The 21,803-nt window shown below is 42.2% G+C and overlaps 1 protein-coding gene across 9 annotated transcripts in view; it reads right to left on the bottom strand.

Annotated features, from left to right (window-relative positions):
• Window positions 1-21,803, bottom strand: part of CCDC171 (coiled-coil domain containing 171) — a 238,783-nt gene that overhangs the window by 81,281 nt on the left and 135,699 nt on the right. For all 9 annotated transcript variants that reach the window (XR_013346211.1, XR_013346212.1, XM_077817681.1 and 6 more), the window contains exons 22-23: window positions 8,430-8,575; window positions 7,064-7,118 (exon numbers count right to left, since the gene is read on the bottom strand). Coding sequence is in view for 7 of the 9 variants with exons in the window: in XM_077817681.1 (XP_077673807.1) it covers window positions 7,064-7,118; window positions 8,430-8,575 (201 nt within the window). In the remaining 2 variants the exon portion in view is untranslated. The remainder of the gene's footprint in view (window positions 1-7,063; window positions 7,119-8,429; window positions 8,576-21,803) is intronic.

The raw sequence follows: 21,803 nt of genomic DNA, 5'->3' as shown, positions 1-21,803 counted from the left end.
TCCAGCCTAACTCCCTGCGTTCCCTTGTTCACACTGGTGACCCGTGTTTGATCTCTGAACTGTTCTCAACATGCCACTTTAGGAAGGGCAGCTGGGTTACTCTGTTAACAGGTGTAAGAACCTTGCTGGGAGATGCTAAATGATTTCTGCTAACTCACTGTGACAGGTGCAGCTCATTAACCCATCAGGACTAAAGGAGTGGCTTCTCTGGACAGAGAAACCGAGGGTCTGGGCTTGAGCATGAGTTGTTTATTTTGTGTTAATTCATTAACAAAGCTAAACATCAAGAAGAGGGCAAGTTTTTGAGCCCACGCTGCCAATAGCAAGTGGTGTTGGATGGGGGTCAGAACACCACCAACTTACAAGGTGCATCTGGGTTAAAAACAGTTAAGAGTATAGGGGTAGTGTTCACAACTTTATGGCCATGAATGGACTCATTGGGATGATTTGCCATGGCAGGATTGTGCACATGAAGTGTGGAAAGCCGGGATTTAGAGAGGCCTCAGAGAAGGGAGTTACAACAGTCAAGTGGAGAGGAGATGTGAAATCAAGGCTGAGGATTTCAGCAGAGTTGGAGAGCTCAGCTATTGCTTTGGCTGGTTTTATGATTATAACTGGTAATTCAAGTACTGTGTTTATAAAGTTAGTAAAAAGAACAGGTTTAGCATGTGCAGTAATGTCCTATTACTAGGAAATATATAAAGTATTAATGAAATACGGTTTGTCAACTTAAATACAACACACACATTTATGCTAAAATATTTATGATCTTTTGAGTGGGAAATGTTTGAGAATTTTTCAAGTTTTTCATAATACAATTTTTAATATACGGTTAGATTTTTAAACAAACTTCTTTAAAAAGTTTGTCAAGAAAAGTATGAACAATTACATTTGAAGAGAAGAGCAAGTGTTAAGTATAACCTATGAAAAACTTGATTATTATAGCATACACTTCACTCTGGTATTAACTTTTACACCAATGAATTGAAGTTGAAATTAGAGTTTAGGAGAATTTTGCTGATCAGTGCAGTTAAATATTTTTTTTTAAAAACTGTGCTAGTCACATTTTTTCCTATAGTTTATTTATTTAAATGAAAAATGGGTTAATCATGCTCTGGTATAGATGACCACTGTAAATACAGTTGTGGTTAATGCTATTTTGTTCCCAGTATGGAACGTCTTACAGTATTTCCAGTCCCAAGCATTCAAAAATTATGAGTCAGGCCTTAAAGTCATGTGGTTGGCTTAAAATCATGAGATTTTAAAAAAGAGCTTCTTTTTATTTGCTTTCTGCTTTTCATATGTTTGGGGTACACTCAAGCCATGTTTTCAAGCTTTTTTCCACATGCATGAGGGTTAAAAAATTGCTTTTTTTTTTTTTTTTTTTTTAAAGGAAACCCAAGATTATCATGTAACTCACTTGATTCCAGTCCACAAGTGAGAGTTTAAAGAAAAACAGCAAATATCACAAGTCACATAGTAAACTTATGAGAGATGGCAACATTGACTTTAGTGTAAATTCTCTGGCTCTTCCACCTTCTTGTGACACTCCAGTCAAAAAGGATCAGTCCTCATTATGGACACAAGAAAGTCTTTTTATGTAATTGAAAAAACAAACAGTATAATATGCCATTAATATTTTAGATTAAACAAAGATCATTCTGTTATAAATTTTCCAATCAACCGTGCAAGACCGTTGTTATCCAGTATAAATAAAAACAAACATTTCAATGTATGACACATAAAAGAACAGCTACCTCAAACTCGGGGTGCCTTGACAAATAATTAAAAATGTAAACCAACACAGACACAAACAGTAGCCAGCCAACCAACCATAATCCACACAAAGAAACCAGTCCACAAAGCTCAAAAACTCTAACCCATTTCCCGACCCTCCAAATAATTTGCCTTCCACTGGGAGGATGAACAGAAAACTGCACTTCAGACCAAACACCAACCTAATAAAAGCAGACTTATCCAGAGCCTCAAAAGATACCTCCTAACCTGGAGAAGGAGGGCAGGGGGACTTTCAGATTACACAATTTTAGATTTTTTTAAAAGATAGATTTATCTAGTAAACAAAGCCCACCAATGCATATTTAAAAACTATAGTTCAGAAGGAACCAAAAATTCTGTATGAAGAATTTTCAACATGTGTTGACAGCAAAAATGACAAAGGTTCTTAACATCTAAATGAAGGATAGAGGAAGGTCCAGCTTATCTGTCCGGATATAAATAATACTAATATTTTAGGATTTGTTGAAAGAAAGATCACTTTCCACCTAAGTAATCTTTCAGAGTATATCACTTCAACAGAGCCCCCTCCTCACTGTTGTGTGGACTATGATACCAGGAGTTCTGCAACTAACTTGATAACTAACTGGGATCTGATTTGCAGAGGTCCTGAGTATTCACAGCTCAAATGGAGTCATACAGGAACAACGCTTTGAACATATAAAGTGCTGTATAATGCTCAGCACTTTAAAAAAATCAGGTCCTAGGTGTCTCAAATTGGGCATCCAAAATTAGTGGAAACTTTTAACCTTTGTGCCAAAGCTCTGTCCTTGCCTCCATGGGTCCTGTGTTTCCTGGTGGATTTTGCTAGCCTCAGAGGCTCACTGTGACCCTCTATTTAACCCTTCTCTCTCTAGGGACAAGGGTCACAGCCTACTGAGCCATTTTCATCATAAGCCAGCGAGGGAGGTGAGGAGAAGTTATCCTTCCTTGCACAGTCTCTGTTGTCTCCCAGTCTCAGTGATTAATCAGGGGGCAAATGGGGACAGGGGGAGCCTAGGCCCACCCTCTACTCCGAGTTGCAGCCCAGGGACCCTAATAGTATCAGCTATGGTAGCTGACTTTTTAGAAACATGACATGTACAATTCCCTGGGCTACTTCCCCCACAGCAGCCCTCACTTCCTCAAGCTCCACTTCACCCTTACCTCAGGGCCTCCTTCCTTGTGCCTGATATGGTGTGTACTACTCAGCCTCTCCAACAGCACAACTTCCTTCCACAGCTCCTGACATGTGCCCCCCACCTGACTAACTGGGAGGCTTTTAACTAGTTTCAGCCAGCCCCGATTGGCTTCAGGTGTCCCAATCAACCTAGCATTTTCCCTGCCTTCTGGAAAGTTCTTAATTGGCACCAGGTGTCTTAATTGACCTGGAGCAGCTGCCATTTCACTTATCCTGGTACCAGGGATTTGTTTAGCCTGGAGTTAATATATCTATCTCCCACTACTTTTCTATAGCCATCTGGCCTTGCCCCATCACACCTTATTCTCTGTGCCTCAGCTCCCCATCCGTAAAATGGGGATAATAATGCTGCCCCCCCCCTCACCTTAGAGGAGCATTGTAATAATGAATTAATGTGTTTTTTTAAGGTACTATTGTGGTGAGTGCCATAGAAAAGCCCATGAGGAAATTTATAATTCTATCTTCAGAGCAGGGACTGAATAGTGTGCAGAAAATAAGAAATGGGGCCACACAGTGAACAGTGAGGATAATGCAAAACTGCATACTGATAGAGGCAGAAATCCTGTGAAAAATAATATGTGACAATGTAAACATAGACTGTCCTAATGCTTATACACAAGGGGGCCAAAACCTTAATTCTGTTGTTTCCTAACTTTTGAGTGCTTGACTTTCCAATAATAATAACATTCTCTTAACATAGGGATGTCTGTGTATAATTAGTAGGGTTGCCAACTTTAAGTGCACAAAACGGAACACCCTTGCCCCGCACCCTTCCCCAAGGCTTCGCCCCTGCCCCACCCCCGCTCACTCCATTCCCCCTCCCTCTGTCACTTACTCTTCCCCACCCTCACTTTCATGATCATTTTCACTGGGCTGGGGCAGGGGTTGGGTGAGGGCTCTGATGGGGGCTGTAGGCTCCGGGATGGGGCCAGAAATGAGGGGTTCAGAGTGCGGAAGGGGGCTCTGGGCTGGGGCAAGGGGTTGGGGCATGGGAGGGGGTGTGGGTTCCTGAAGCGAATTTGGGTGTGGAAGGGAGCTCAGGACTGGGGCAGGGGGCAGGAAGGGGTTTGGAGTTCGGGCTTCAGAAGGCAATTACCTTGGGCGGCTCCCCGGAAGAGGCGCCATTTCCCTCGCCTCTGAGGTGGAGGCACGACCAGGAGGCTCTGCACGGTGCACGTTGCCTCCACCCACAGGCACCGGCCCCACAGCTCCCACTGGCTGTGGTTCCCGGCCAATGGCAGCTGCGGAGCCAGGACTTGGGGTGGGGGCAGTGCATGGAGCCCCCCCATGCCACACCTCCACCTAGGAGATGAGGGGGACATGTCGCTACTTCTGGGGAGCCAACTGGAGCCACGTAGGGAGCCTACCTTAGCCCCGCTGCACCACCGACCAAACTTTTAACGGCCCAGTCAGCAATGCTGACCAGAGCCGCCAGGGTCCCTTTTCGACCAGGTGTTCTGGTCAAAAACCAGACACCTGGCAACCCTAATAATTAGGTATAAGTTCAATTAGTGCCTACAGAACTATTAAGAGTTCCCCTTTAAGAAAAATAGGCTAGCTCATCCAGAAACTAGACCTACGAGTTCAACCCTTGTGAGTGATCAATTAGTGACAATTTGGAGCCTGAATACTGAACACTTGATGGCTGAACCATGCATGCTTAAATCAACATTACTGGACTCAGGTCCACACCTACTCCACCTTGCAGAAAATCTAGGTGTCTGAGGCCTTGTCTATATTAAAGGGAAAAGTCGATCTAAGCTACACAATTTGAGTTACGTGAATAGTATAACTCAAATGAACGTAGCTTAGATTTACTTACCGCGAGGTCCATGCTATGCAGTGTCGATGGGAAACACTCTCCCGTCAACTCCCTTTACTCTTCTAGATCAGGTAGAGTGCAGGAGTCGATGGGAGAGCGATCAGTGGTCGATTTAGCGGGTCTTCACTAGACCCGCTAAATCAACCACCAATGTATTGATCGCCACAGCGTCAATCCTCTGGTAAGTGTAGACAAGCCCATAGATACATGATTTTCTACAGATTTTCTGTTCCGTGCATCAAAAAAAAAATTTTGGAACATGTAGATCTGTGGCTGTTGCATAAGTGGGTGTCTGGAAACAATTAGTATCTCCATGGGTTAGAAGGTCCTGCTTGATCAAGAGGTAAGGTAATGGTGTATTGAACAGAGAAACTAGGTCTGAAACCCTGCATCATTCCCTGGAGGAGAGATGGGTGGACATGTGCAGAGAAGAGAGACCACCTCTCCCTAGTGCTATTTCACATTTTTCCTCTACTTGTAAAAGAACGCCCTTTTGAGTGCCCTGATAATAACAGGAATAAAAGAACTGCTTGCTTCTGTAGCTTGATTTGTATTCTATGTCTGCTTCATTTCTTCATCTGCAAAATTGGGATAAACATTTATACACCTCAGGGGTATGCTGTACAGATAAATTCATTAATGTTTGTGAGATGTTCAGACATCACAGTGATGAGGGCTACTACATTTCACAGACTTCCAGAGATAGGTCCAATACTTTGGCTTGGGTTTTCTGGGACAGGCCAAAGGACTTAGATTATGAATTATTTACAGCCATTACTATGATTTGCTGTTGTGACTGATACATCGTAAACTAGTAACGTTCTCACTGATTCTCAGTCTTCATAAGGACACCCATGATTTCTTTCTACTCTATCAGGCAGGTGGCCCAGAAGGGGAAGAAACCTATTACTACTTGATAATTAGGAATTTAGGAGGTCAAGCAGCAGCAGAAGTTTAACTTCTTTTTCTCCTGTGCTGCAAAGCACAATGACCTGCTAGCTAAGTTGTATACAACTATAATTAACATAACAGGAAAGAAATAAGAAAAGGTACTGCTACTTCTCTCCTCAAAGAGAAGCCATGGTTCCAAGACCTGTTTTCTATAGCATCAGGAAAAGAACTGAAGGCATATGAAAGCATATCACTTATGCACCCTGCACCAAAAATTTGGAACCATGAAAGAATGGGCACATTGCACGCTTCCTAGTTGTTGGGTCTTGTGGTGTAGAAACAAACTCCCAAGACTGGAGATATTCAGAGGCAATTCTCTCTGGAGAGAGTAATTTATTTTAAATGAAAAATAAGTAAACAGCAGCTTTTGAATATTCTGGTTGTTTCAAAAAATAAAATTTTAAGAAGGGTGTATGTTGCTCCTTGGGGTTTACATTTTGTGACGAGGAAAACTAACATCTTAAGATAGTAGAAATATATCTGATTTCCACTGTGTCATAAGGAAAAACACCCACAAACTGTCAATAGCATTAAAAAAATTAAAAAAATAGCATTAAAAAAAAATTAAAAAATGAGATATACTCAATACATTCAGTCTTGCTGGTATTCAAGATGACACTGCAATGCAGCAAAATAATACAAGCCAAAGGGTCCACTTTAGATTGCTATTCAATTTAAAAAGTGGTTTAAAATCACTGTTATGTTTTAGATTGTGCATCAGAGTCTTTTTTCTAATTCTATTTAATGATTACCAAGGATTAAAGTAGAGCACGAGAAGTCAAACGCTTTATGACCACTTGATATAGGCCCTTGTTGAATGACCTCTGCCTCACTCAGTGAATACACAGATCATTCAAGAGCAATTACACATAGTTTGGGATGATCAGTAGCATCCTAATTTACTTTAGCAAGCATAAAGAGTACTCGGGGGAAGGGTTTGTAACAACTTTCACATTAAAAAAATAAAAGGAACATACCTGTCAACAACAATATTACGACATTTGGCTTGCTGAACTGAATGCTTTCTGACAGGTTTCAGAGTAGCAGCCGTGTTAGTCTGTATCCGCAAAAAGAACAGGAGTACTTGTGGCACTTATAGTCTCTAAGGTGCCACAAGTACTCCTGTTCTGAATGCTTTCTGGAGGCAAAAGGAGTTGAAGGGGGAGATCTTTTTATACTTTAATTAAAATTATGAATAAGTCTTTGTACCATTTTAACCACTCCCACCATCAGCCTTCCTGAAAATAAACAATTCCAAAAGCTTGGCATGACTTGAAATACAAATACAACTGAGATGAAAGTGCTAAATACGTCACCTTCTGTAGGGTGGCTTCCACAGATTTCATATGACTGGCAATGAATTCTTTATCTCTATTAAAAGAAGAAAAAATTAAGCCTTAGTGAAACAGAGGCTTTAGTAAAGACAGGCTAATTTTCTGCCAATCCCAATATCTTATCAACAATTTCATGTTATAAATTTTTTTAAACAACCCAGAAAGTGTTATTCTTAGATTCCTCCCGATCTTTTAACCCCCAAAATAAAGAAACGGGGATTCTGGCTCATTGGAGACAAGGAGGTCTTTTGAGTGTCTAAACTCATGCAGTACCGGAAGTACATAGACTGGAATTAGATGAGATCCTGTGAAGGCCAGCTTCAGCACTGATGCCACAGATACCAATCACTAGATATGAGAATGTCCAGGGTCTGACTCTGTCGGTATCAATGCAGAGGTAAGAGATGATAGTATAGGTACCAGGGATACAACAAGGTCCAGTGGCACAGACCTCTTTGAGGCAGAACCTTTACTAGCTCGGTACAGCTGTCCAAAGAGGACCTCAATACCAAATCTTTTTTTCAAAGTCTTAGGGCTTGCTCCATCATCAGTAACGCAAATTTGATATCCTGTTTTTTCGAGATCTGCTTTTGAAGGAATTGCAGCTCTTACACATACTGGGGACATGAGCGTCTCCTAAAGAGTGGAGATACTGAGAACGTCCACCACTGATGCACGTATCTTCCCAATAGGAAAGACACCTCTTAAACCCTCAGGATCCTGGAATACCCCAAAACAGAAGTCTAGAATAACCCCTCAATTGGGGGAAAATGAAAAAGAAGGAAAAATAATGACCCCAACAAACTACTAATAAGCTAAACTAACACTAACTACACTAGAAGCTAGGCTTGAGTAAGCGAGCATGCTCAACACTTTATCTCAGGCCAAACACAGTAGAGAAGGAACTGAGGGTAGGTCGCCCACGCAGTTCTGTATAACCTCAGTACGGGGCATGAGGATGTATAGGGCGCATTCACAGGCCAAACAGGCACCGCTACTGAAAATCTTCCATCAAAGGTGCAGGGGTGCACATGCACTGAAGTGGAGCACCCATAGGGACACTACTTGAAGAAGAAGATACATTCTCCGATTTGTAACAGGCAAACAAAAATGCTCATGTTATTACAGATAGTGGAGCACTTGTCTGGGATTATTATATAAAATATACACTTAGTAGGCTGAACTAAGAGTTTTCTTTTTAGAGGATATATCACTGAATTTCAAAGAGAGAGAGCACTGTACTTTTGTTTTCTACCACTGCTTTATCTAGAGCCAAAACCCTGCGCATGAAAGTAAGAATTGATCTTTTGTCTGTTTTAAGTGATCTCCCTAAGGTCCCAGTGCTCACTTTGCTGCCATGCGGAGGGCACTCTCTGCATCGTGGATGCTCTCTTCCAGTCGACGCTTGTCCTGCTCCAGCTGGGTAAGATGTTTATTGAGCTGACGCAGAGATTGATCTTTTCTTCTCAGCTCCATCTTTGCCTCGGAGAGACTCTGCCAGCAGACAGAAAGCAGAGTTACTTGTCAGCCCTGATAATTAACTTCAATTTATGCCATAGGCTATTAAACAAAGAGGAATACAGACTGACTGTGAAGTAGATTTGGGCCATTACAAACCAAGGTTTACAATTTTTCTACCAAAAGTATTATTTATTTACCAACACTACAGAAATCTAATTTTTTTAGTGCATCATACATTTATAAATGTTTTATAAACAGACAAAATGATCTGCTGAATTGAAGACAGATGCTACAGGTACAATACTTAGACACCATATTCTGGGCACATGAAAATATCAGGAATATCATCTTTTTAAAAAACCCAAATAAATATTAAGTAAAAATACTTCATACTAAAGCAATTTACGGATAGAAGAAAAAGAAAAATGCAAAGTATTGTTCGTTTAAATATTGATCAGTATTACCCACCTCACAGAAATCAACAGAAAGGAGAGAGTCCAACATAAAAATAAAGAACCATCCAACAGTTTTTCTAGTGTGCAAAATCAGTGTTCACTAAACTGCAGGTTATGTCTAACACATCACATTATAGTACATCAACTATTTTATGACTTTTCTCTATTTTATGATCTCCAACATATTTTGCAGGTTTCTGTTCCCTAATGTGTACCCAACTCTCTTACTTAGCATTAAAGCCTAGTGTTCAAAATTAATTCAGATTAAGTCAATAGATGTCAACTAGCACTGTAAATTGAACAATAAGAAACCTGACTAGCAAAACTGCAGTCAAGGTTTTTTCACTGTTTCTGTTATAATGTAATATAGTGATCATAACACCTTTCAATTCATTGCTCCAATTCTCCTTCTTCCTTTTGTTAGGATGGATCTTTAAGGTTACAAACAGGAGTGTTAGCAATATGTTTACATTTTGGTAATATGTTGTTTCTGTATTTTTGCTTATGACCATCTATTTTGTCTCTTCAGTATGTAAAAAAAAGATTAAAAAAGAGTTGGCTATAAGCTTACTTTTATGTTAAATAGAAAGTTTGCCACAAATTTTTCAAAACAATGTAGTGGGATTTAGCTGTGCAGTTGCAGGGCTAAGTCCTTGCATGCTGGCTTTGCAAATTTAGGGGATACATTCTCAGCTCTGGAGCCAGGAGTTTTTATATTTGTATAGTAAATTACATTTCCATAGTTACTTCTGTCTAAGACTTTCAACATTCTAGAAACTTTAATGAGTTAAGGGTCTGCTTTTCAGAATCACTGAGCACCCACAATTCCAGCTAAAGTCAGTGGGAACTGGGGACACTCAGCACCTCTGACAATCAGGCCTCAGATATATGGGAAAGTAGGCAACCTCCATCTTACAGATGGGAAGCTGAGGATCAGAGAGGTTAAGGTTAAGGTTAGCAAATCTGTAGCAGAGCTGGGAGCAGAACCTAGATCTTCTGATGCCTGTAAATACTAAGATTTTGCTTCTCCTAAAAAAGAAAATCTGCTTAGTCGAATTGTTTGATCTTCAAGTTAGAAGAATATCTTCCTGATCAATAAATAAAATAAATAAATAAAAGGACAAATGTATTGCTCTAGAGTTCTATTTTTGAATTTCTGGAAGGTAATCGTTCATTTAAAAAAGAAATGTTTTATGTCTTTTCCCTCCATTGTAGACTAATCCCTTTTGAAATTAAAAAAGGAATCATGTACATTGGCCGAGATAGAGGGGTTTTAAAAATTGTTACTACACGTGTAGAATATTCATCTTTCAAATATAATTTTAACTAAACATTTAATAATAATGATCCATACCTTGCAAACTTTTCAAAAGGGCTTCTGAGTCTATTTTGTAACTTCATATTAAGAATGTTCTGTATAGTTTATATTCTGTATCCATAATATTGAATGTGGAGTGCCACGAACATGCATTCATAGCATACTATGACTGTGTGTTAAGAAAAGTATACACAAAAGTCTGGTAAACATTGACAGGGCACTGAGAATATAACCAATCTGAAGATACCTCAGGCTTGCTAAAAGTCAATAGCACTTATATCTTTCTAAATACAGCCAGACACAATTGTCCCAAAGAAAGGAAATTAAAGAATATAAAACTATATTGAAATAATGTCCACCCAAAAGAAATGAAATTCAGCATTTAAAACTAAAATGTCACACCAAATCTGTTTAATTTTGTCAATGCTTAGGTACTGTAGAATCTGCTACTCTGTTTTATGAAACCTTCTCTCAAAGTCAGCACTACCAAGCCAATGTTTCAGCAGTGAGCCAAAATGTATTGCATTGCCAGAGAAGCCCTCTTTTACGTAAGATATAGATTCCAAGCTCAGATCACTTGTGGTTATTAAAAATCCCATGGAATTCTTTATAGAGTAGGGGAGACCCTCATTTGGTCTCATAGCCCAGGCTCCAACCTGAGTGGGAATGTCTGCACTGCTATTTTTAGCCCAATAGCTTGAGTTCAAGTCAACTGACCTGGGCTCTGAGACTTGGTGCTGCAGGTTTTTCTTTCCAGTGATGCCATCCTCTCAGCCCCCTACAGGGCTTGTTAGGCATGTTTTCCACAGGAGGGCTCAGCCTCTGTGTGGGGGTGGAGAAAAGGATCAAAAGCCTCAGAGGGGTTTAACGACACAGACTCTCTTATGACAATGTTAGAGGGTTAAGGGGGAAGCAGAGAATGACACTGTTGGGGAGTAGATTGACCTCCCCCCCCAGAGTTCAGAGGTTAGAGTGTTTTAGGTAAGATAGGCTTCAGTCTTTAGGTAAGATAGATGATATTTTGTTTTAAAAAGGCTGTTTTGGGTAAATGTATTCACTGCTGGTCACAACTCCCAAAGGGTAGTAGCCAAACCCATTTAAACCTGCTGAGTAATCACAGCTGGTACAAAGGGTACTATACCCTTGGGTCCAGTCTAAGAGTGGCAGAATGGCAGGATTCTTCCTGGGAGAGGTGAAGGCTCAAGAGGTGCACTCAGAAGAGACCATAAGAGGGACAAAGGGGCAGCTAGTCCTGATCGTGACAGGTGGTACCATCATGTACAACCTTTACTAACAGGTGACAATGTGCAAATAAACATGGCAAAGTGAAAGCTCTTAACGCTCGGTTGCTTTATTATTTTAAACAGTTGGGGAACAATTTGCAGAGGCCTTCAAACATTCACCAATTGTATTTGCCACAAAAGCTCCCATGCTTAGGCACAATGGGTGATTTAAAGACAAAAGTTTCAGCCTTATGCTTGAAATTCCTTGCCATTGTGGATTAAAGTCAAACCTTTTAAATTGTTTGAACACCGTTTATACTGCTTTAAAGGAAGAGCTGCTAAGCCTTTTTTCCCCTTTCTTCAGATTGATCTAATTAAAACCCTTGATAAACTTTATGGACTCTAATATTTTCAGCTGAGTGACTGAAACCTAGAGGGTGTGCCTCAAGGCAGCAAGGCAACAATGATAAGCAGCAGGTGAGCCACTAATTTCTCAACCAGGGTAGATTGTGAAAGTGTGATGTTCAGATATCCGAGAAACTGTTCAGGAGAGAATAGGATAAATCAAGTTTAATAACTCTGCTCCTAATTGTTCCCCCAATGCTCAACTCTAATTACTTGGAGAACTCTCCTGACTGTCACCTGATATTAAGTTGTTGGAGGCTGAGTGTGGAACAGTGAGATAATCAATAAACATTTAGTGGGGAGAAGAATGAAGATCCCGTTAAGCAGTGGGAACCTGCAGCACCCAAAGCCCTTCTGCTCATGAGAAAACCTATGGGACAGCCATAGTGATTGCAAAGCAATAATCCAAGCACTGTTTCTAGGCCTTGAGGCCTTTAGGCAACAGTACATTTGAGAAAAAAAGGTTAACACGGTCACCCTAATTACAGCCCACTTTCACATATTTCATATATAAGCTAAGACAAGCCAATTAGGTAGAAAGGAAGATAAGGGAAGTTTTATTTGTATACTAATTAAACCCCTGATGAAATTAAAGGAAAAACATACAGCTCTGTAATTGTGTCTGAGAAAGGTCACTTCAGGTTCAGTTATCAGAAAAGCACAGCCTTGATATATTTCACTTAATCCACACTATAGCCCTTATTTTGTTCCCTGGGTCTTAATGTTTACAAAAATAAGAAAATTTCCAAGACTGATAGTGCATTTATCTTGAAATGTTGCTGTGGACGATTTCAATTTTTAGAAAGTGAAGGCTAAATATGATAAAGAGAAAGAAAGATTAAAAAAAAAAAACACCACTATGCCTGCACATAGTTTTACAAAGATGCTGAGTTTTCAGTTTCAAGAACAAAGGAACAAACCAACTTTTAAAAACTGAACTCCATTTTGTTTACATTTAATAAGCAGTCATTTGATCTAATTAGTTTAGATGGTTAGGTATTCTTATGCTCATTCACCACACAATCATGTTCATTCATCTGTAGACCACCAAAAATCTCATACATAAACTGAGTTTCCACCAGATTCCGCAGAGGAAGGTACTTGAATCTAGCTGTTTTTCCCCGTAAGGTGAGCATGAACATCAATTTGCTGGTGGAAACAGCAAACTAAGTAATGGCATAGGAGAAAAATCTCTTGGGCAGCACGTACACTGAGTTAGAAGATCCGTGCATAATTTTGTTCCTACACAGCTTAGGTTCTTTGTAGTTAGGAAACTTTTTATAAGAAGTTGTGAACAGAAATCAAAGTTTAACTCTGCTATCCTACATGTGGGAAAGAACTTTATTCAACCTCAGAGTAAGTGGCTTAACCACTAGGCTATAGAGTCACTCACTCTTTTGCTCTCTGGCCCAATCAATATTTAATTATTCATACAAACAACAGGAGCTCCAACAAGAGAGTGTGAGAGAGGCCCAGAATAGCTAATAGCCAGGGCCTGCTGGCATAGGACTGAAGATTGAGCCCTTCCTGCTTGTTGATGTAAAACATTGATGCAATTTTGTCCATCAGTTTGCCTGAGAACTGGGGAAGGAACACCTGGCAAGCCAAGCATACTGTCCTGAGTTCCCTAAGTTATATGCAGGGAGAGTTCTTCCTGGGACCAGAGGCCCTGAGTCTGTTGAAGGGGGCTCCCCACCCCAGATCTGATGCATCCAAGACTACAGTTACCAATGGATGAGGGGCAGCAAAGGGTACCCCTTTCATTACAGATCCTTGGTCTCTCCACCAGGTCAGTGAAGCGAGGACCTGAGGTGGAATCTTGAGTGTCTAGTCCAAATGGTGTCTGCTTGGGGAGTAGACTGACGCCAGCCACACCTGTAGAGGTCTGAGACATAGCCTTGCATACAGCCCTATGTAGGTACATGCGCCATATGACCCAACAGTTTGAAGCAGACCGGAGCAGTTGTTAGTGGATGGTCTTGATCCTGGAGATCAGATCTGACATAGCTCAGAATCTGGTCTCCAGTAGGTAGGCGTTGGCCTGAGTTGAGTCGAGCACTGCCCCAATGAACTCTATCCTCTGAACCTGGACCAGAGTTGACTTCTGCAAATTTATCAACAGACCTAGTGCCTGAAAGGTGGCCCTTACTGTGCCAGTGCTGTGCTGGACCTGAGCCTTCAAGCAACATTTGATCAGTCTGTGGGACTGCTGACAGGCTGAAGGGAAGTGCAGTGAATTGGTAGTGGCATTGACCCACCACAAACCTAAGAAATCCCATGAGATCATGGAAGATGGAGATGTGGAAATAAGTGTCCTTATTGAGGGCAGCATACCAGTCTCCTGGATCTGGGAAAGAAATAATGGAGGCCAGGGAGACCATGCAGAACCTCAGTTTCTATAGATATTTGTTTAGGCGATGCAGATCCGGGATGGGCCTTGGACCCCTCCTTGGCCTTCAGGATTAGGAAATATTGAAAGCAAAATCCATTCCCTCTCAAGTCTCAAGGAACCTCCTCTATGGCCCCCATCCAGAGGAAGGCTTGCACCTCCTGGATGAGAAGCTGCTTGTGAGAAGGGTCCCTGAAGATGAATGTGGTCAGAGGTGAGAGCAAAGGGTGGATGAAAATTGGAGGGTGTAACTGACTGTTAAGGTGCTGAGTACCCACCAGTCCGATGTTATATATGGCCATGCTGGGCTAAAGGCAACAGGCGGTCCAAAACAAAAGGTGCAGATCTGGCATCAAGACTGAGATACCGTCCTCAAGCATACCCTCAAAAGGCCTGCCTGGCCCTGCCAGGATATCTAGGTGAGCCCAACTGGGAGGCTGAGGTAGAAGGTATGGGTTGGCATCGCTTATAACCCTTCCCCTTTCTCTTGTAGGGATCCTGCCTGGGAGGCGCAGTGAACCTGGGAGGCTGCTGGGGCCTAAAATGCTTCCTGGAGGCAGGCCCGAGGAGTGGAGTGAAGGGTGGCCCTTGAGTCCTTGAGGCCATGAAGCTTGGACAAGGTACCCTCGAAGGAGAGGTCCTGGATGGACTGCTGCTCTTTGTGAGGGAGGCCCGATTATTGGAGCCACACGCAGCGCCTCATGGTGACCGCTGGTGCCATAGTCCTGGCTGCTGAGTCAGCCATACCCAGGGCTGCCTGGAGGGAGGTCATGGCCACCCCCTTGCCCTCCTCTAGGATGGCCGTGAATTCCTGCCTCGACTCCTGCAGTAGGGAATCCTTGAATTTAGACAATGAATCCCACAGGTTAAAATCATACCTTCCCAGCACGGTATGCTGATTGGAGATACACAACTGGAGGCTGCCTGTTGAATAAACCTTGTTTCTGAATAGGTCCAGTCTCCTGGTCTCTTTATTTTTGGGGGTAACATTCAGCTGCCCCTGTCGGTCCTGTTCATTTGGTGTCAACACTATCAGGGACCCCCATGGGAGGGTATGAGTAAAGGTACTCAAACCCACTGGCTGGGACATAGTACTTCTTCTCTGCCCTCTTGAGGTGGGGGCACAGAAGGAGGAGACTGCCATATGCTTCCTCCTTGGCACCAGGGATGGAGAACAGCGTTGAGCGGAGCATGGTACCGGTAGAACACTTCGGATGGAAGCCAAAGCGCTCGGCATTGAGACTGGTCTGAGGGCTGCCTCCATGAGAAAGGCCTCCAGATGAATGTCCCTCTCCTTTTGAGTGCGCAGTCTGAAGCGCTGCATATCTGGCATGTCTCTTTAATGTGAGTTTCCCTGAGGCACTGATACAGCTAGAGTGAAGGTCACTCACTGGCATTGGCTTTCTGCAGGAGGTACATAGCTTGAAGCCCAGAGACTGAGGCATGCCCAGCCCCTGGGGTGCAAGTCACTCCATGACAGGGATACCTATTTACACTACTATATACACTAACATTAAGAATTATACACATTAACTACAATAACTATACAATATATGACAGAAATGTCCAAACTGGGAAAGAAGCCTTGCAAGAGCAAGGAGGATTGTTCCAGGCAACCGTCATGGGCTGTAAGAAGAAAAGAAGAGGGAGCGGGGCCGGCAGCACTCCTTGTACCAGTGCATACAAGAGGACACTAGAGTCAGTCCTACAGATATCACTGAGGGGAAAATCTCTGGCAACTATGCACATGGCATGCACACCCCTAGCATGGAATGGACATGAGCAAGCACTCCAAAAAGAAAAGAGAATTGCATCATTCTGGGGTGTATTAGTTGCTGTGTCATATGTAAAACACAGGAGGTAGTTGTTCTACATTATTCAGTACTGGTGAGGCCTCAGCTAGAGTATTATATCCAGTTCTGGATGCCACTCTTTAAGAAAGATGTGGACAAACTGGAGAGTCCAAAGGAGAGCAACAAAAAATGATAGATGGTTTAGCAAATGTAACCTATGATGAAAGCTTAAAAAAAACTAGGCATGTATAGTTTTGAGAAAAGAATACTCAGAGAAGACCTAATAACACTCTTCAAATATGTTAAGGGATTTTATAAAGAGGACGGTGATCAGTTTGTTCTCCATGTCGGGCCAAGTACAAGAAGTAACCAGCTTAATCTGAAGCAAGGGAGATTTAGGTTAGATATGAGGAAACACTTTCTAACTATAAGAATAGGTAAGGACTGGAACAGATTACCAAGAGAGGTCGTGGAATCCCCATCATTGGAGGTTTTTATGAACCAATTAGACAAACATCTGTCAGGGATGGTCTAGTCTACTTGGTCCTTCCTCTTCTACATTTCAAAAGTGAACTTCATTTCCTAGGTCTTAACATACTTCCCAGCAGGAAATCTAATCTGATTAAAGTAACAGCAAAATGTCTGCACTATGGCCCTGTTTTAATGAGCAAAAATTGGTTTAAGCTCAAATGAGTTAGCTTTACATGACAGAAAAACATTCTAAATGTTCGTTAAGACAGAGGCTAACATGTTTAAGAGCAAGTTAACTAGCAGTATTGTAGCACTAAAAAGGGTTTTTCAATCATGTTGAGCTAACTCAATTGAAGAACATGCCCTTTTTGACTGTCAAGAATAGCCTTATTGAGTGAGACTCCAGCCCTACACAGTTATAAATGAGTGAGCAGTATGTCAAGAAATTGTTCTGAGAAATCATTTTATTATTACATATATAGTGTGTAAAATACACACATCCACAGTACCCTAAAAGCTATCTGTCTTTGGTAAGTAGATAACATTAGGATAGTATTCATAACATAGGGAAAACTTGAGGAATATTAAATACTAATTAGAGATAATATCACAGTAATATAAACTAGTCAAAGCAAAATTAGGAAGTTTTTAGGAGCAATCACTGTGAACGTACATGTGTAAATACACACAAACTACTGGAATAATATGAAAAATGACATAGCATATTATCGGTTTAGTTCTCATTCACCTTTGACCACTTCACCTATTCTCTTCCCACTAATCCATCTCTCACGGTTTATTCTAACATTTGATAAATTTGATTTAAATGGGGTGCAAACTATTTGATGATATTCTCCTTCCCTGGAAGATAAATTAATCAAAAGGATTTCATTGGACTGGTCTAGCATTATCAGTGACATCTCCAAGTCACAGGACAGACCAACTGTGACTCTTCACAGATGTTCTTCAGATGCACTTGAGTCACTTGTTGATTTGGTTGGGATACTTCTGAGATATGATGGCTCATTCCAGTAATTCTGAGTTTCGGGCAGGGGAATGGGGATAATCCAGCACAAAAGAAAAATACCAAATAAATTCTACTAATTATTTTGAAACACGAAGTGGAAAAAGCAACTATTTTAATCCTATCACTACTTTAAAAGGAATACTGAATAAGGGTCTGATCCTTCTTTCACTTGAAGTCAGTGGGAGTTTGCCATATATTTCAATGGGAATAGAATTGGGCTCTAAAATAGAATATTGGATGTTTAGGGAATCAGTATCAAGGAGGCTATTGCAGAGAGCAGGAGTGCGCAAACTTTTTGGCCCGAGGACCACATCGGGGTTGCAAAACTATATGGAGGGCGGGGTAGGGAAGGCTGTGCCTTCCCGAACAGCCTGGCCCCTGCCCCCTATCTGCCCCCTCGCACTTCCCGCCCCCTGACTGCCCTCCTCAGAATCTCCGACCCATCTAACCCCCCCTTCTCCCTGTCCCCTGACTGCCCCGACCCCCATCCACACCCCCGACCCCTGACAGACCCCCTGGGACTCCCACGCTTATCCAACTCTGCCTGTTCCCCATCCCCTGACAGCCCCCCACAAAACCTCTGCCCCATCCAACCACTCCCTGTCCCGACTGCCTCCCCAAGAATACACGACCCATCCAACCCCCACTGCTCCTTGTCCCCTGACTGCCCCGACCCATATCCACACCCCAGCCCCCTGACAGGCCCCCCGGGACTCCCATGCCCTATCCAGCCCCCCCCCGAACCTTTGCCCCATCCAACCACCCCCTGCTCCTTGTCTGCCCCTCGGGACCCCCCACCCCCTTACCATGCCAGAGCCAGCCACACCACCCGCACTGCCCGGCAGCAGCGGCGAGCCAGAGTGCTGGCGGCACATAGCACTGAGGCTGCGGGGTGGGGGGACATCAGGGGAGGGACCGGGAGCCCGCAGCCAGGAGCTCAGGGGCTGGGCAGGACGGTCCCGTGGGCCGGAAGTGGCCCACGGGCTGTAGTCTGCCCACCTCTGGCATAGAGTCTTTTCACCTTCAAGTCACTGGTTCAGAACTGTCAAGGTTGATAAAGTCCTCACTAATAATGAAGTAATGAAATAATGAAGATTTAATTCCAACTTTGTATGCGTGTTAGCATTCTTGTGTTAAATAGATTGAATCTGTCTCCTAAATAATACAGTAAAAGCTGTATGTAGTGTCATAAGATAACCCACTGTATAGAAAACTTTACCTGTATACACCTCAGTGCTTCAAGAAACCAATCACTCTGCAGTGCAGTACTATTACTGCATTAGTGAGTACCCGTATACTATTTCATACTTTATTCATTTTATCGTAGTCTAATTCTCTGAACATTGGTATTCCATTGGTAAGTATAACTCTTCCTTAACCAGAATATTTGATTAACTGGCACCCCTCATTTCCCCCAACATGCCAGATAACAAAGCTTTTACTGTATGTCAATTTACTACTGAACAGTATGTTTAAAATGGAACTTTGAATAATGCTACTATTGAATTCCATTGATTTTTAGTGTAAAAATATACAGCTGTCATGTTTGATTTGCCATTTCTGAGCCTCTTCCTGGCAGCCATCTTGCTGAACAGTGACACACTGTAATATGAGAAGCCAGTTGAAGTCAAGGACAGATCCAGCTATGTCAGTTCACATGAGTGGAGTATCTGTCCCAGACTTTCCACCCTGCTTCAATATTACCTTTATCAGTTTATCAATTTTATTGAATACAGAACATGAGGAATCTTCTGAATATTACTCTGTATTAAAGCAGGCTTAGGCAGGGCCGGTGCAAGGATGTTTTGTGCCCTAGGTGAAACTTCCACCTTGCGCCCAACCCCCGCCCTCCCCAGGAACCCTGCAGCAGCTCCCCGCCGACCTCCTCCACCCTGAGGTGCCCCTCCTCGGGCCAGGGCCCCCCCCCCGCAGCAGCTCCCCACTGCCCCCTCCCTCCCCTCTGCCCAGGGAGCTGCGTGCAGCAGCCCCCACCCCAGCTTACCTCTGCTCCGCTTCCTTCCCGAGCACGCCGCCGCTTCTCCCGCCTCTCAGGCTTGTGGCGCCAATCAGCTGTTTGGCGCGCAAGCCTGGGAGGGAGAGAAGCAGAGCAGGGCGGTGCTCAGGGAAGGAGGCGGAGCAGAGGTGAGCTGGGGCGGGGAGCAGTTCCCCTGTGCGCTGCCCCCTGTTACTTGCTGCAAGCGGCCCTCCCCGCGTCCCCCTGCCCCAGCTCACCTCCGCTCCACCGCCACCGCCAACCACTTGGCACCCTAGGCGACCGCCTAGTTCTCCTAGTGATTGCACTGGCCCTGGGCTTAGGTTGTTTTACTGGTTTACTCTCTACATTCTAACACTGGAGTTCTCCTACTTACAGAGAATAGTGCTGACCAAATCTAAAATTTGTATTCAGGTACATTTGCTTCCAAAGTCTGCCCAAAATTCTGTTTAGTGTATTCATATTTTAGTTTAATACTTTGCCAACCACATCTTGCCGCATTAAATATCTCCGGGGGGAGAGGGGGAATATGCATACATATTTTTATTCCCTCTTTTACTCTCTTTAAACCAAATAAAAGAATAATTTGATAAATATGTTTTGTACTGTAAAGTTTCAGCCACTCCGCTTCTATGCAGGTTAATACTATTCCTTATATTAAATTAAGACTGGACAGTGTAATCTTTTCGGCACAAGGTGCAAACACAGTGAAACAAAATTTAACTAGTCTAAGAAGCAATGAATGTCTAACTCATCCTACAGAAGAATTTTCAGAGCTGCATTACATGCCAGCATTCTACAGGGAGATCAAAAGGCTATAAAGGCATATTGACTAAGCATCTCCCTTCCCTCTGGATGTGCTTTGTGGCATACCAAATGCCAACACAGAGTTTGGCAAGCACATGTTCTGGTCATGGCACTACTTGGTCCTGAAGCAGACATGTTAAAATCACTGAAAGCAATGAATCACTGCAGCTGTTAGACCTAAGGTGTAAAATGAGATTAGTGAGTAAATACGGCAAATAGGTGAGTAAATAGGGCAAGATAAATCGGCACTAAGTACATTGGGATTTTATCGGCTTTTTTACCCCAATGATGCTAACTCAACTATAGCAACAACAAGTGATATACTACATTCAACAGACTTTGGTGAGGCCATAAAACCAGTGATACCACCAATGATCCAACATGAAGATAAATACTTTCAGCATAGCTAGCTACATAGTTGTATAATTTATTTTGGCAAGTGTATGAGTGCTCACAATTCTCAGTGAAAATATATGATTTACAAATATAACTTCTAGAGATCTTAGAGCTTCAGAATCCCAAACATAACATTTTTCTGATACATGGATTATAGGTACTACTTTATGCGTGGATGCAAGTTAAAACGGATGTTTTGGCAGGCAATTTTTAAAAAACGAGTTCTTGTCTGTGTACGTCTAATACCCCCAAACACAGGGCAATCTTGCTGTCAAAATTAGACAGACAGACTTAAGCCATTTTATCATAAGACTTATCAGGAAGTGTTCCTCATACAACCTGTCCTTGGGAAATTGAAATTTCTCTTTTCCATTGGTTATCCTGTGTATGACCATATTATTTAATGGTAAAAATCCTGACATAGTTTCTGTAGGCTGGGAATGGTACAAGTTTGAAATACGATACCCTTGAAAACAACTAACATCAAGTAGAAAAACAGTCAAGAAATTATCTGCAAGAAAGAAAAGTTATTGGAAAACCACAAACAAAGCTGGTCACAGATACAAACATTTGCTTAGTTGAGCAAGGTCAAATGGAGGTAGGATGGAATTTCTCTCTTACTTCATGCCAATGAGATATGAATTACAAATTCCACTAGAACAGCCATTTCAGCATCGGTTTATCTATGGGTTTCACAACCATAAGATAAAAAAAGAATCTTTATATCCTTAAACTTCACATAAAAGGAAAGGGAGATCATGGGAAAAGTTGATTAAGGTGAAAAATAAAGACACCCTCAGGATACGTCCTACAAGTAGCATTCCTTAGGTTAAAAAAAAAAAAAAAAAAAAGACTAAGAATAAGGGACTTGTATATCAGGAGTACCAGAAAAGTCCTATGCATTGATATTCAAGCTACTAGAAAAAATGGGGTTTAGAACATTAAAAAAAAATCATATGCAGTTTTATAGGTCTATTGATTCCC

This window comes from Eretmochelys imbricata, chromosome 5 (genome assembly GCF_965152235.1).
Source record: "Eretmochelys imbricata isolate rEreImb1 chromosome 5, rEreImb1.hap1, whole genome shotgun sequence".
Taxonomy (NCBI): domain Eukaryota; kingdom Metazoa; phylum Chordata; order Testudines; family Cheloniidae; genus Eretmochelys; species Eretmochelys imbricata.
Note: the sequence above shows the minus strand (reverse complement) of the source record. Positions and strands in the feature narration are given on the sequence as shown.